The sequence below is a fragment of the Oryctolagus cuniculus genome, chromosome 8 (genome assembly GCF_051225735.1).
Source record: "Oryctolagus cuniculus isolate XC-2025 breed Fujian yellow rabbit chromosome 8, ASM5122573v1, whole genome shotgun sequence".
Lineage (NCBI taxonomy): Eukaryota > Metazoa > Chordata > Mammalia > Lagomorpha > Leporidae > Oryctolagus > Oryctolagus cuniculus.
The window spans coordinates 17,464,556-17,479,328 of NC_142874.1; the positions used below are offsets into that span (position 1 = coordinate 17,464,556).

General features: G+C 41.4%; 1 protein-coding gene across 31 annotated transcripts in view; it reads right to left on the reverse strand.

The window, feature by feature from the left end:
- Positions 1-14,773, reverse strand: part of LOC149124852 (rho GTPase-activating protein 20-like) — a 96,872-nt gene that overhangs the window by 14,737 nt on the left and 67,362 nt on the right. For 24 of the 31 annotated variants that reach the window (XR_016211646.1, XR_016211644.1, XR_016211645.1 and 21 more), the window contains 4 exons: positions 14,064-14,204; positions 9,953-10,030; positions 7,747-7,813; positions 2,341-2,520 (listed from right to left, as the gene is read on the reverse strand). Coding sequence is in view for 23 of the 31 variants with exons in the window: in XM_089302043.1 (XP_089158169.1) it covers positions 2,341-2,520; positions 7,747-7,813; positions 9,953-10,030; positions 14,064-14,204 (466 nt within the window). In the remaining 8 variants the exon portion in view is untranslated. Of the gene's footprint in view, positions 1-398; positions 1,742-2,340; positions 2,521-7,746; positions 7,814-9,952; positions 10,031-13,304; positions 13,842-14,063; positions 14,205-14,773 lie in introns of those variants that run through there. The other 7 variants (XM_089302055.1, XM_089302047.1, XR_016211650.1 and 4 more) reach the window with 6 other exon arrangements.

Below are 14,773 nucleotides of genomic sequence, written 5' to 3' on the forward strand. Positions count from 1 at the left end.
GAGCTATGCTGACCCGAAGCCAGGAGCCAGGAGCTTTTTCTGGGTCTCCCACATGGGTGCAGGGGCCCAAGGACTTGGGTCATCTTCTTCTGCTTTCCCAGGCCATAGCACAGAGCTGGATCGGAAGAGGAGCAGCCGGGACAAGAACTGGTGCCCATATGGGACAGCTGCGCTTCAGGCCAGGGCTTTAACCCGCTGTGCCACAGCACCGGCCCCCTCCCCAAATATCATTCATCAGCCATCTTCTTGGCATTTCTGGGCCCCTGAATGCATCACCATCAGACAAACAAGGGAGGGCAATCCTCATGGTGCTATATCACTGAGGAAGCCAGGATAGGCTCCAAGATGTGCCACTTCATCAGCCAGTCCAGTTACTCAATTCTTTGGCCTTTCCTTTGACTCAACTTGTTTAAGAATGATGCTATCTACACCTCATTGCACTAATATAATGTATTACTCAGCATGGCACACAACTCATCACAACCGTGAAGAGAATTACTTTCTTCTGTAATCATTTACAATCAAATGGTGTAAGGGATCCCACACATCAGTTTCCTCACCCTAAAGTAAACTTTATCTCCATTCTCTTTCTGGTTAGTTAGTACTCTCCAGATAGCATGCAGTCACAAAGTAATCCAACACCAAGCATTCAAAATTCCACCTTTTAAAAGGAGACAAGAAAAAAGCAAATGCCATCTCAAATGCAGGAGGCTGCTCATACATACTACCATATCCAACTCTTTCTTTAAAACAGGCAAGAATACATGGTTTAACTCGTGCGCAACCTGGTACACCTAGGACTCACCTGATTTCATTATTTAAAAATCTATTGGGACATAATCCACTACTTAGTTGTCACACAGCTAAGCAATGAAGCATCATGCTCCATACCTTGATATGAATCTATACATCCAGAACATATGGGAACAGAGAGAGATGAGTGCCATTACAATCTTTCTCAAACAAAAATACTTTCGGTGCTTAGCTGAGGCTTTCATAAGGTACATTATTTACTGAGAGCGCATGCTGCTTCTGTGACCAATGGAAACAGCAGCCATTTTCCATGAGACACGTTGCATAATTCAACAAGCTCACTTCAAAAACACTGAGCCTTTCTGACACTCCTGGCGATACTTCTGGTGGTGGCATTCTCTTGCCCAAATGGGGGTTGTGGATGTTTACAAAGTTCAGATTCACAATCTTGCATAGGAGCAACATTTATAGAATATTGCTATATGCTCAAAATTACGACCAAAAACACATTTATAAGCTATATAAATCACAGAATATCCTCACAAGAAAAGTACGAACACCATTCACAGTGGAAATCATTATATTCTTGCCACAATATTTCCCACCTTACTAAAAACTGTTCTTCAGAGAAAGGTCTCTCAAAAGAATATTGACAAGTAGGGAGAGACTGGAAAGCAAAAAGCTGAAACATCCCTGATCGTAACTGTTCAGTCCATGTCTGGTCTAGATATGCATCTGAAGCCTGGAGGAAGTCAGCATGCCGTGGGCATAATGAAGAGATCAATTCAGGAAGCAACCCCCTAGCCACTTCAGCCCAAGCCAGAAGAGATCCAAATTCAATGCCACAGTTTCTCACCATCCTGGAGATCTTCCATATAAGGTAAGTCTAAGGCATGCAGTACATTGATTACTTCCTGCTCTCACTCCAGGTTCAGGGTTACCCTCTGGAATGCTTAGTCTTCATTTCCAGGCCTTCACACATGATGCTCTTCATTGTAAAGATTTATTTGTAATACAGAATAACACACAGAGAAAGACATCTTTCATCACTTTGTTTTTTTCCCAAATGGCCACAACAACCAGGGACAGGGCTGGAGATTAGAACTCCACCTGGGTCTCCCACATGCGAGACAAAGGACCCAGGTATTTGGGTCATTTTCTGCTTCCTTCCCGGGCACATTCTGATAAAGCCAGCGAGCTTCATCCGAACTGGGAGAGCCAGGACTCAAGCCAATGCTCTGATGTGGATTGCAGGATGCAGCTTAACCCACTGTACCATGATGCCAGGCCACAAGAAACTTCTCTCTACAGACACATAAGTTTGTGCATGCATTATTTTATGGAGCAAATGCTCAGGGTATCCAGAGGACACAAAAGTTCTAATGTAGAAGAACCACCACAATCCTCCTGGAAGTGAGATGGGTTCTGACTTTGAACAGTTTCTCTAAGCCTGGTTCTTGGTGAGTACTGGGTCCCTGTACTTATGCACACCTCCTCCCTCATGGAGAACAGCTCTCTGTCATGAATTTTTTTCTCAGGAATGCATGGATGAGCAGAGAGCAGAACCCTGCTGGAAATTAGACTTACCGCACCGGCGCTGCCTTTTAGCCATGTGCCTGGGCTTCAACACGAACTGGATCCCTCCATCAGACAAGATCTCCAGAACGGGATCCTCCATGCTCAGGGCGGAGGTGGACTTCCCCGGTTCCTGATTATGAAAGGCAGCTCGATGGTAGCTTGCTTGGATAGCATATGGACACTCATGCCCTAGGCAGAGAAAAATCTCAATACACATCAGGCTGATGGTGACAGGTATGATCAAACATGCCTTGTTGTCAGTGTGGGTACAGCACCGGGGACAGCTCAAGTTCTCCTGGGGCTTCTGCAAGGAAGAGAGCTGTGTCTTGGGAGTGAGCATCAGGTGTGCTCTCTCTGGGGAGGCACTGCATAAAGCAGGCACCCAGGCAGAGGACCTTTCCAACGCAAACAGAAGTAGTAGCCCATTGCCTAGCTTAGAAGACCAAGATCCCTCAGTGCACTGCACACTGATGACTTGTTATTTCCGTTGTAAAGTAGAAGGCCTGCTAAAATCTGCCTTGACTCCAACTAGATTTTTAACGTCCTCATATGAGTAAACATGAGTAAACATCAGTGGTCTGCATTTTTTAAATGATTGGGCCATATATGTCATGAGTTGCTGTAATCTAGAATCTCTCTCCCACGATGTTAGATCATGAAAAGAGACTTCATTTCTCTGTCAGTTTTATAGCCTGTGATTCTCAAGAGCACTGGGGCCATGGTCTGCTGTTACACTTCCCTCCTACTTTGGCCCTCTCGGGAGCCCCTCACAGCTCACTAGCTGAGGGAGTGCTGCAGAGTGTTAGAGACCCAGAGCCATCCTACCAACTGATGTTCACGGAGTACATGTAATGTCATTGCTTTCCTCTCTCATTTTTAAATTGCTGGCAACCCAAGAAATTGTCAAGATCCTCTGCTCCTGGTGGGTATTAGCAATTGGGATGTCCATGAAGACACCTCTGTCCCACATTGGACCACCTGGTTTGGTCCTTGATCATGGATCCTGACTGAAGCTCTCTGCAAATGCAGATCAGACCCTAAGATGCAGAGCTGTTGTCTTGAACACTGATGTTCCTGCCACTCACGTGCAAGACTGGACTGATGACCTGCCTTCTGGCTCCTGGCCCTTGCCCTAGGACACCTCCAATCTTCGTGGACCTTTAAGGATAGAACTAGCAATTTAACATTCTGTGTCTATTTTTGCCTCTCAAAAACTAAACTTCGAACATGTTTTCACGATTCTGTGCTGTCAAAGGGATTTTCTTTTCAACAACAAAGTGAAAGCTCCCTTTATTCAATTTCTGACATATTAGTTAAATTTTCCATTTCATGGGACATTAATACCCTGTTCAGAGCAAGAATTATAGCAACTTGTCTCTTTCATGGTAAAAGAAGCTTCTACAACTGCAATATTAACAAAACAAAACCATCGGCATAACCAGGACAGAAAAAGATGATCAGGAACTGAGAGCATATTAAACACACATCCATAATGACCGCTAGGAGTCACCAACGACAGATACACTCTTAGGATTTCTTGGAGCCAGTCACAGTGCATGCCATTGTTCGGGTCCAAATCATCCTCCAGAAAAAACATTTTACATAAACAAATGCCATCTACTCAATAAATTCATTTACAGTATTTGATTTGCACACTAACTCTACTGCTATCTTTATTTTAATTTTTTTTTATTTTTTGACAGACGGAGTGGACAGTGAGAGAGAGAGAGAGAGACAGAGAGGAAGGTCTTCCTTTTTGCCATTGGTTCACCCTCCAATGGCCGCCGTGGCCAGCGTGCTGCGGCTGGCGCACCGCACTGATCCGATGGCAGGAGCCAGGTACTTATCCTGGTCTCCCATGGGGTGCGGGGCCCAAGAACTTGGGCCATCCTCCACTGCACTCCCTGGCCACAGCAGAGAGCTGGCCTGGAAGAGGGGCAACCGGGACAGAATCCGGCGCCCTGACCAGGACTAGAACCCGCTGTGCCGGCGCCGCAAGGCAGAGGATTAGCCTAGTGAGCCATGGCGCCGGCCTCTATTGCTATCTTGTTACAAAGATGTCAAAATTAAGGAGAAACATCATAAAATAGGTGGTTGGCTTTTGTCCTCAGATGTATTTAGCAATTCCTGAATTTTGAGACTGACAAAGTACATTCAGAAAGAACAGAAACTTTATTTTCAAATTTTGTAAGTGACTTGAAAACATTATAAATTACACATTAGTTCCTTTACATGACTGTTGAAAGAAGAATAGGAAGATTGCCCAGGTAAGTAATACTGTTTGATTTTCATAGAAATCACCAGCATTATATTACAAAGTCTATGACAAATAGTATGCCTCCCTTCCTTTCCAGGGCTTGTTTCTGTGAGAGACACTGAAACACATGATGATTCATGAATGGTCTCTTCTTTATATAGGTTAATTCAACAACTATTTTAGGAGAAGTATAATGTTTTTATCAACAACCTCAAGATCAAGTGCTAGAAAATTCAACAAAAAGAATGGCTGAACTGTACATGTTTGTTAATCAAAAAACCTTTTAGGAGTTTGAATGTGATTATCTTAATTTTTAATCATGCTCAAATAACTTCTTGACATAATTTCACAATAAATATATATGTGTTTGCAGATGACATGCATGCATGTATACACACACACACACACACACACACACACACATACATTCATAAACACAGGGGAACCAGAAACTCCACTAAAAGACTACTGGAACTCATAAGAGAGCTTGGTAAAGTTGCAGGATATAAAATCAATGCAAAAAAGTAATAGACTTTGTGTACCCAGACAATGCCAAGCCTGACAAAGAACTGGTAAGATCAGTCCCATTCACAATAGCTACAAAAATGTCAACACCTTGAAATAAACTGAACCAAGAAGGTGAAAGATCTCTACAATGAAAATTATTGAGCATTAAAGAAATAGAAAACAGAGAAAAATGGAAAAATCTTCCATGTTCATGGATCAGAAGACTTATCATCATAATGTCCATATGACAGAAAGAAATTTACAGATTCAATGTGATCCAATGAAAATACCAAAGGCATTCTCCTCAGATCTAGAGACTATGATGCTAAAATTCATACAGAAAAACAAGAGAGCCCAACAAGCTCAAACAATACTAAACAACAAAAACAAAACTGGGAGCATTACAATACTAGATTTAAAAGCATACTACAGGGGCCAGCACTGTGGTGCAGTGGGTTAACACCCTGGCCTAAAGTGCCGGAATCCCATATGGATGCCGGTTCAAGACCCCGCTGCTGCACTTCCAATCCAGCTCTCTGCTATGGCCTGGAGAAGCAGCAGAAGATGGCCCAAGTCCTTGGGCTCCTGCACCCACGTAGGAGACCTGGAAGAAGCTACTGGCTCCTGGCTTTGGATCAGCACAGCGCCGGCCGTTGTGGCCAACTGGGGAGTGAACCATCAGATGGAAGATCTCTCTCTTTCTCTGCCCCTCCTCTCTCTGTGAAACTCTGACTTTCAAATAAGTAAATAAATAAATCTTTTTTTAAAAAAGCATACTACAAGGCATTGATAATCAAAACAGCTTGGATCTGACACTAAAATAAATACATAGATCAATGAAACAGAATAGAATCTTCATAAACCAATCCAACATGTACAACCAACTAATCTTTGGACAAATGAGCTAAAATCAATACCTACAGAATGGTCAGTATCTTCAACAAATGGTGCTGGAAAGTTGTATATACATGTGCAGAAGTATGAGGTAAGAACCCTACCTATATACCTATATACCCTATACAAAAGTCCACTCAAAATGGATCAAGAATCTCAATCTATGACATGATACCATCAAACTGCTAGAGAACATTGGAGAACCTCTGCAAGACACTGGCATAGGCAAACACCTCTTGAAAAAGACCCTGGAAGCAAGGAGATCAAAGCAAAAATACACAAATGGGATTACATCAAAGTAAGAAGCTTCTACAAAGGAAACACTCAACAAAGTGAAGAAGCAACCGACAGAATGGAATAAAACACTGGCAAACTATACAACAGATAAAGGATTAAGATCCAGAATCTATAAAGAGCTCAAGAAACTCAACAACAACAAAACAAGCAACCCAGCTACAAAATGCTCAAAGGACTTGAACAGGCATTTTTCAAAAGAGGACATTCACGTGGCCAAGAGACACAAGAAAAATCCTCAGGATCACTAGCTACCAGAGACATGCAAACAAAACCACCATGAGGTTTCACCTTACCTTAATTAAATTGGCTTTCATGCAGAAATCAACAATAAATGTTGGTGAGGACGTAGGAAAAAGGTACCCTAATACACATCTGTGGAAATGTAGATTAATACAGCCATTATGGAACACAGTATGAAGATTCCTCAAAAACAGGAAAATACACCTATCATGTGACCCAGCCATCCCACACCTGGGAATTTACCAAGGGAAAGGAAATCAGTGCATGAAAGAGTTATCTGTACCCCCATGTTTATTGTCGCTCAATTGCACAATAGCTAGGATATAAAATCAACCCAACTGTCCATCAACCAATGACTGGATAAAGAAAATGTGCTATATACATACTATTCAACCACAAAAAAGAACAACATTCTGTCTTTTGCAAGAAAATGGATGCATCGGAAAACCATTATATTTAGTTAAATAAGCCAGTCCCAAAAAGACAAATATCATATGCTTTCCTTGATCTGTGGTACCAAATAGAGTACAAAAATTTAATGTATATGAGTAAAATTCACATTTTGAGATGTGATTATTGTTTAAAGCCCTTGTCTGTAAATAATAACCTGTTCCTCTACTATTTAGAACAGTGTTGTTGTTCTTTCTTACTACTGGTAAATTTTTTACTTAGTGGAGGGTTAAGCATATGATTTTAAAGTAAACTGAAAGTATGTTATTATAAAACTTAAAAGAAAGAATAAGAAAGGAAGGAGGAGGGAGAGTGGTATACTTGGACATAGACCTGACAGATTTTGCAAGACTTAAAAATAGAGATTACCTATGAGACTAGAAATGGAAAGGGGAATACAAACCAGTATATGGGCATCAATCAAATGTTTGGAGAGATGAAATTCGACCCCATTTTCATTTCATTACAAAAAAAGAAAAAAAAAAAGGACTATTCCAAGACAGTTGTGCTATCCACATGGAAAAGCAGAGAATAAAACTTCAGTTTCTTTTCCAACTACAACTTAAATTGCTGTATGAAGATATGTTGTCAGGCACCCAGGGTAGAGTATACACTTGGCAATTCCTTTTATAAATGAGTACTGACTACCTGAGGTTGTTTTCTCCCTTGTAAAGATATTTAAGCTTAAGAACAAACAATGCATAGTCTGGAAATTAATAGTTACCATTTTGAAGCAATACATTTCATTTTTTATTTTGCTGGACACTTACCGATGAGCGGGTAAGAGGTCTTTCTCTGGTTTGAATAGACCCACAATTGGTAGTCCATTTCTGAGCCCTTAGAGACAAAAAGAACTAAGTATCACAAGTCTTTGTCAGGGCATACTTCAAGGATGTATTTCTTTTGTTTTTTAGAAAACTTTAATAAATATAAATTTTGAAAGCATTTTCCCCCCATAACCACCCTCCCACTCGCAAACCATCCCATCTCCTACTCCCTCTCCCAACCAACTCTTCAGTAAGATTCATTTTTAATTCTCTTTATATACAGAAGATCAACTTAGTATATACTAAGTAAAGATTTCAACACTTTGTACCCACACAGACATACAAAGCATAAAGTACTGTTTGAAGATAAGTCTTACCATTCATTCACATAGTACAACACATTAAAAACACAGATCCTACATGGGCAGCAAGTGCACAGTGACTCCTATTATTGATTTAACAGTTGACACTCTTATTTATGACGTCAGTAATCACCCGAGGCTCTTGTCATGAGCTGCCAAGGCTATGGAAACCTCTTGGGTTCACAAACTCCGGCCTTATTAGACAAGGCCAGAGTCAAAGTGAAAGTTCTCTCCTCCCTTCAGAGAAAGGTGCCTCCTTCTTTGATGGCCTGTTCTTTCCACTGGGATCGCACTCACAGAGATCTTCCATTTAGGTCATTTTTTTGCCACAGTGTCTTGGCTTTCCATGCCTGAGAAACTCTCATGGGCTTTTTAGCCAGATCAAGGATGTATTTCTTTAGCATTTCTACATTTCCAAACAAGAAAATAATTGGGACCAGTGCCAATGCTATTCGAGTTAACAGGACTGACCGAAATAACTTCGGTCCCTTTCTGAGCCTCCAAGACTACACCCCAGATTCATGCCATATGACTTTTGACAAGGATCACAATGCTATTATCCCAAGTGACCTAAGGAATAAAGAATCATATTTATGCCACTTCACTAGTAAAGGTAAGTCTAATCCTGATCATTCCACTCTCAGCTATCTCCAGTCTCTTTGAAGAATGCTGTGTTTTACTGGACTTAGCTGGCTTTCTATCATCTACACAAGAGACCTGGATTAAGTTCTCAGCTCCAGGCATCAGCTCTACTGCTGCTGTAGGCACTTGTCGAGTGAAACCATAGACATAAACTCTTCTGTCTGTCTATGTCTCTCAAATAAAACAAGTTTTTAAAAAAGACATGTATGTGGTGTGCACACACATTCCCCGAAGAGCAAGCTTTCATTCAACTCTTATCTTGCTCTTTAATAATTTATTAGAGGCACCAGATATATCATTCCCTGAATCAGCATCTAAGGCATACAGCTTTTATGCAGGTGTTCTTCATGTCCAAATTTACAAGGAGTGAGATTTTAGCATGGTGGTTTGAAGATGCCTGAGACTCACGCCACAATAGCTGGGTTCCAATCCAAGTTCTAGGTCCTGATTCCAGCTCCCTGCTAATGTGCATTCTGGGAAGCAGCTATGAATTCTCAAGTAACTGGGTTCCTGCCACCCACGTGGGGTACCTGAATCGTACTCCTGCATCCAGACCTTAGCTTCAGACCACCCTTAGGTGCTGTGGGCATCCAGAGATTGAACCAACAGAGGCGAGCACCCTATGTATTTCTGTGTCTTCCTCTCTCTGTGTCTGTCTTCATCCCTCTTGCTATCTCTGTCCTCTCCGACCCTCAAAAATTAAAAAAAAAATTCAACTAGACATGTCTATTAGGTTTGTGTACACTGAGATGATAGGTGTGGGATTGGAGAAACCAGAATATACAGAAATAGCAATCCAACAGACAAGGTTATTAGGAAGCATGTAAGATATTTTTGTGTGTATATATATATATACATTTATATATATACACACAAAAAAAATAAAATACATGACAATAGCAATCTGAAATTATACTCCAATTTCATTAAATTATGGCTTTCAGTTCACATGAAATTTAAAATCGGAACAGAAGAGCAATACCCATACATAGACAAATACATCTCCGACGTTTTCCATTCCCACATGTGCACATGGTTCTGGGGACAAAATATATTGCTGCCTACAATTGGTCTCTTTGCCCGGAACTGTATTTTACAAATATACACTGTAAGCATGTGTGCATGTATCTGGATCAAAGGGAAAATACATTCATCTCAAAAACCAAAGTTGTTATTTAACTCAAAGTATCTTTCAGATTACTTACACTTAATCCTAGCACTGGTAGTGCCATATGGATAACGTCACTCACTGTGTCTAAATTGGTAACTGTTATAATTCCAGACTGTAAAAGGGAAAAGAAGAAAAAACTGCTGATACAGGAGAATGTTAAAGTATATGGTTACATAATTATGAAACTCTTGGTTTCAGGGTAAAGTTTGAGTAATGACAAAGCAAAATACATATGAAGCACCAAACCTTAATGATAACTGATTTTTATTACTTTACGTAACACAAAGCCAGAAGAAAGAATTTCAATTAATTAACATGTTTCTAATAGAGGAGTTATGATACTAAAAATATAACTGCTTAGGCCCAAACAGAAAGAACCTCAATTCAGAAAGAGCCCAACACCCAAAGACTATTTCCATCATGCAGGGAATAGTTCAACAAGGAGTCAGTCTCTCTCCTTCTCTTGATGAGTTGTGTTTTTATGTTTAGATTGATTTCTTTGCATACCATATATTCAGTCCTCGTCAAATGAGAGTAAGAACTGGCTCTCACAGGCATTCTTGCTCCATAAACCACTATGTAGGGAATACCTTCTCCTAGTCAGATCACCCTTTTTAGATTTTCATTGTCAAAATGTATTGAGACCATGAACCCAGAATTCAAGGCTGAAAATTCTAGACATCTGAGTTCTTTTTTGAGATACCCATAGAATTTTAAAACTGTACATGAACACTTTCACAGAATTTTTTAAGGAAAAAAACTCTTTTGAAGGATTACTCATCTTTTTCCAATTTATCTGGTTTGTAACATAATGGATTTTCATGGTATATGGAAATCATTAAATTCAAAATAAGCAGTACAAGGGTATGGGCCTTCTTTTCTGGTCCTGTTCTCTCTATGAACACATAGATGGAGCTGCTTATAAGCATGTAACTTAAACTATTCAATAATTAGAAAATATGGAAATGAGTTTCATTTCTTTTCCATATGAGATGTTACTCCATATATAACGGCCAGGGAAATGTGACCAGATCTCTAAGAGTTTCATATGAAAATTATGCAACAAAAGCAGCTATGTGCTCCAAGACATTAAAACAAATGTGCTGAAAATGAAAAAAAAAATTAAAAAAAGTAGAGGCTGTCCCAGCACAAAAACAGAAGATATTTCAAAATGGGAACTTTAGCTGTGAAAAATATCTGAAAGAACAATGCAGTGGGTGGACTAAAAAGCACAAGTGAGATGGCAAATTGAAGACAATGAATTTGAAAATACATCAATTGGAAACAGTCAGTCTGAAAAAGGAAGAAAGGTATGATTGAAAAAATTAGAGCTTACTGCCCTAGTCCAGGAGAAGATAGTTTTTAAAAAGTGGAAAGAGTGTAGTCTCAGGGAAGAGTTGGGGAGAAAATGCCAGAGGAAACTCTACCAAAATTAGAGGGACATGGTGGACCTCCTGTGGATGGCATGGATGCCCACAACTTGGGACTCCAATAGCCGAGAGCCTGCCCAGCAGCCAAGAGCCTACGCACTGGCATTGGAAAGTGAGGTGAGACCAGACAGTACTAGCAGTAGTCCAAGGCACTGGTGATTAAGCTGCAAAGAGAGCCTAGAGAAAACTTGGCTTGCAGCCCCAACGAGGAAAGTGTACTTTCCAAACTAGAAGAGAAAAAAAAGTATGGACACAATTTCTCTTTCCCCAATCACTTTACAATGCCATTCTGTAACAAGCCAATAGAGCAGGTGCCATTTTGGACATATGTAACAGCTGTGCCAGCTCGTGTCCATGCCCAGCAACTAGTTGAGTGGAGACCCCTCACTAGTGGGAAGAACTAACAGGGGGATAGGAGCCTGTGACTTTGTGAGGCTTCACTACTGGGACTGTGAAAAAAACTGAGGGTGTGAGGCAGGATCCACGGTGAGGCTGGGACTTTGGGCACTCACACTGGGAGACTCAGGGCTTCCTGGTTACCTGGTGAGAGACATCGCTGGAGAATCTAAACTTACACTGAGGACTGCACAGATCCTTTGTGTGCTCCCTGCGACAGAGTGGATGAATATTATAGCCACTGGGGCTAGCGCTAAGGCACTGGTCTCCATTAAGGAGAGGAGCTCAGCTGAGCAGAAAAAATTTCCCTTCTGATAAAAAACAGAGAGAGAGATTTACTGTGCCAAACCTGGGTGTATCACCTCAGACATGCCCTTAACCCTGGAGAACTGAACAGAGCTCCCTGATCACACCCACTACAAGCTAGATATTCACTTAAAGTAGACATTCCACTTATCTACAGAGCCATAGTACACAGATAAAATCCACTAGACCAAAAAAAAAAAAAAAAAAAAAAAGAAGAAGAAGAAGAAGAAGAAAAGGAAGAAACCAACAAGTATCTCCACACATGCCAAACAACAAACCCACCAATTCAAGAAACAAGAATAAGGAACACGACATGACACCCTGAAAAGAGTAAAACCCTTCAACAGTAGATTGTGAATACATTGAGGCAGAAGAAATGTAGGAAATGGAAGTTTAAAAATTGATCGTAAGATTACACAGAAGTTATCGGACACAAATGCACAAACTACTGAAATCTGTACAGGACATGAAATAAAATTTCCTCCATGAAATTGAGACCTTAAAGGGAAATCAAAATGAAATGAAGAATATAATAAAATGAATTAAAAATGCAGTGGGGAGCCTTAACAACATAATCAGTGAAGAAGAAAGAATATGGGCCGGCACCACGGCTCAATAGGATAATCCTCCACCTAGCGGCGCCAGCACACCAGGTTCTAGTCCTGGTCGGGGCACCGGATTCTGTCCCGGTTGCCCCTCTTCCAGGCCAGCTCTCTGCTGTGGCCTGGGAGTGCAGTAGAGGATGGCCCAAGTTCTTGGGCCCTGCACCCCAAGGGAGACCAGGAGAAGCACCTGGCTCCAGCCTTCGGATCGGCGCGGTGCGCTGGCTGCAGCGTGCCGGCCGCAACGGCCATTGGAGGGTGAACCAATGGCAAAGGAAGACCTTTCTCTCTGTCTGTCTCACTGCCCACTCTGCCTGTAGAAAAAAAAAAAAAGAAGAAAGAATATAAGACTTAGGAGACAAAGCACAGGAAAGAATACAGTCAAACCAAACACAAGAAGAGGAAATTAGAAACCTAAAAAACACTGTTGGAAATCTACAAGATACTATAAAGTGACCCAACATACAGGTTCTAGAAGTTCCTGAAGGCATGGAAAGAGAGAAAAGATTAGAAGGCCTTTTGAATGAAATAGTAACGGAAAACTTTCCTAATTTGGAGAAAGAAAGGGACATCCAAGTAAGGAAGCACATGAAACTCCTAATAGACATAACCAGAAAATATCCTCATCATGCCACATTGTAATCAAACTCACCACAGTAAAACAGAAGGAGAAGATTCTAAAATGTGCATGTGAGAAATGTCATGGTACTTTTAGAGGATCTCCAGTTAGACTCACAGCAGACATCTCATCAGAAACCCTACAAGCTAGGAGAGAATGGCCAGATATACTCCAAGGCTTAAAAGAAAAAAAATGTCATCCAACAATATCATACCTGCAAAGATCTCATTTATGAACGAAGGTGAAATAAAGACCTTCCATAACAAACAGAAATTCAAAGAATTTATCACCACCCGTCCAGCCCCACAAAAGATGCTTAAGGATTTGTTGCACACAGAAACATGGTCATCACTACAAAAGAAGGTAAAGGAAGAAAATCCCTCAGTAAAAGTTCAAAGGAAATTCAACGTAAAAAACAGGAATATTTTTGGGAAAATGGCAGGGAAAAGTAGTTACTTATTAATAGTCATCTTCAATCTAAATGCCTTCAAATCCCCCGTTAAAAGACACAGACTGGCTGAATGGATTAACAAACAAAACCCATCTATTTGCTGCCTACAGGAAGGAAAAAATGTTTGCAGTCACTGTGAAATTTCCCCAAATTTGACAAAAATAAAAAGTTACAAATTAGCAGCTGGTGCTGTGGCATAGCGGGTAAGGTCGCTGCCTGTATGCCGGCATCCCATATGGGTGCCAGTTCAAGTCCTGGCTGCTCCACTTCCCATCCAGCTCTCTGCTGTGGCCTGGGAAAGCAGTAGAAGATGGCCCAAGTCCTTGGGCCCCTGTACCCACGTGGGAGACCCGGAGGAAGCTCCTGGCTCCTGGCTTCGGATTGCAGTGCCTCCAGGCGTTGCGGCCATCTGGGGAGTGAACCAGTGGATGGAAGACCTCTCTCTCTCTCCGCGCCTCTCCTTCTCCCTCTGTGTAATTTGACTTTCAAGTAAATAAATAAATCTTTTTTAAAAAGTTACAAATTAAAGGAACTCAGAAAATATCAAACAAAATAGATTCAAAGAAAGCCATGTTTTGGCACATTGTGGTCATATTACTGTAAGTCAGAGAAGGAGCACAGATCCTGAAAGCAGGGACACAAAAATAGGCAAATAAGACAGTCACCATGGATCACTCAAGCTATCAGAAAGCATCGTGACCAGAACACAGTGGAATATCTGCAAGGCGTAGAGAGAGAAATATTAGCTAGGATATTCTTTCCAGGTTCAGCAAAAGTGCCTTTCAAGAGTGAAGCTGAGGGGCTGGCGCTGTGGTGCAGTGGGTGAATGCCCTGGCCTGAAGTACTGGCATCCCATATGGGCGCTGGTTCAAGACTTGGCTGCTCCGCTTCCAGTCCAGCTCTCCTCTGTGGCCTGGGAAAGCAGTGGGATGGCCCAAGTCCCTAGGCCCCTGCACCTGTGTGGGAGACCTGGAAAAAGTTCCTGGCTCCTGGCTTCGGATCCGTGCAGCTCTGGCCATTGCAGCCAATTGGGGGGTGAACCATCGGATGT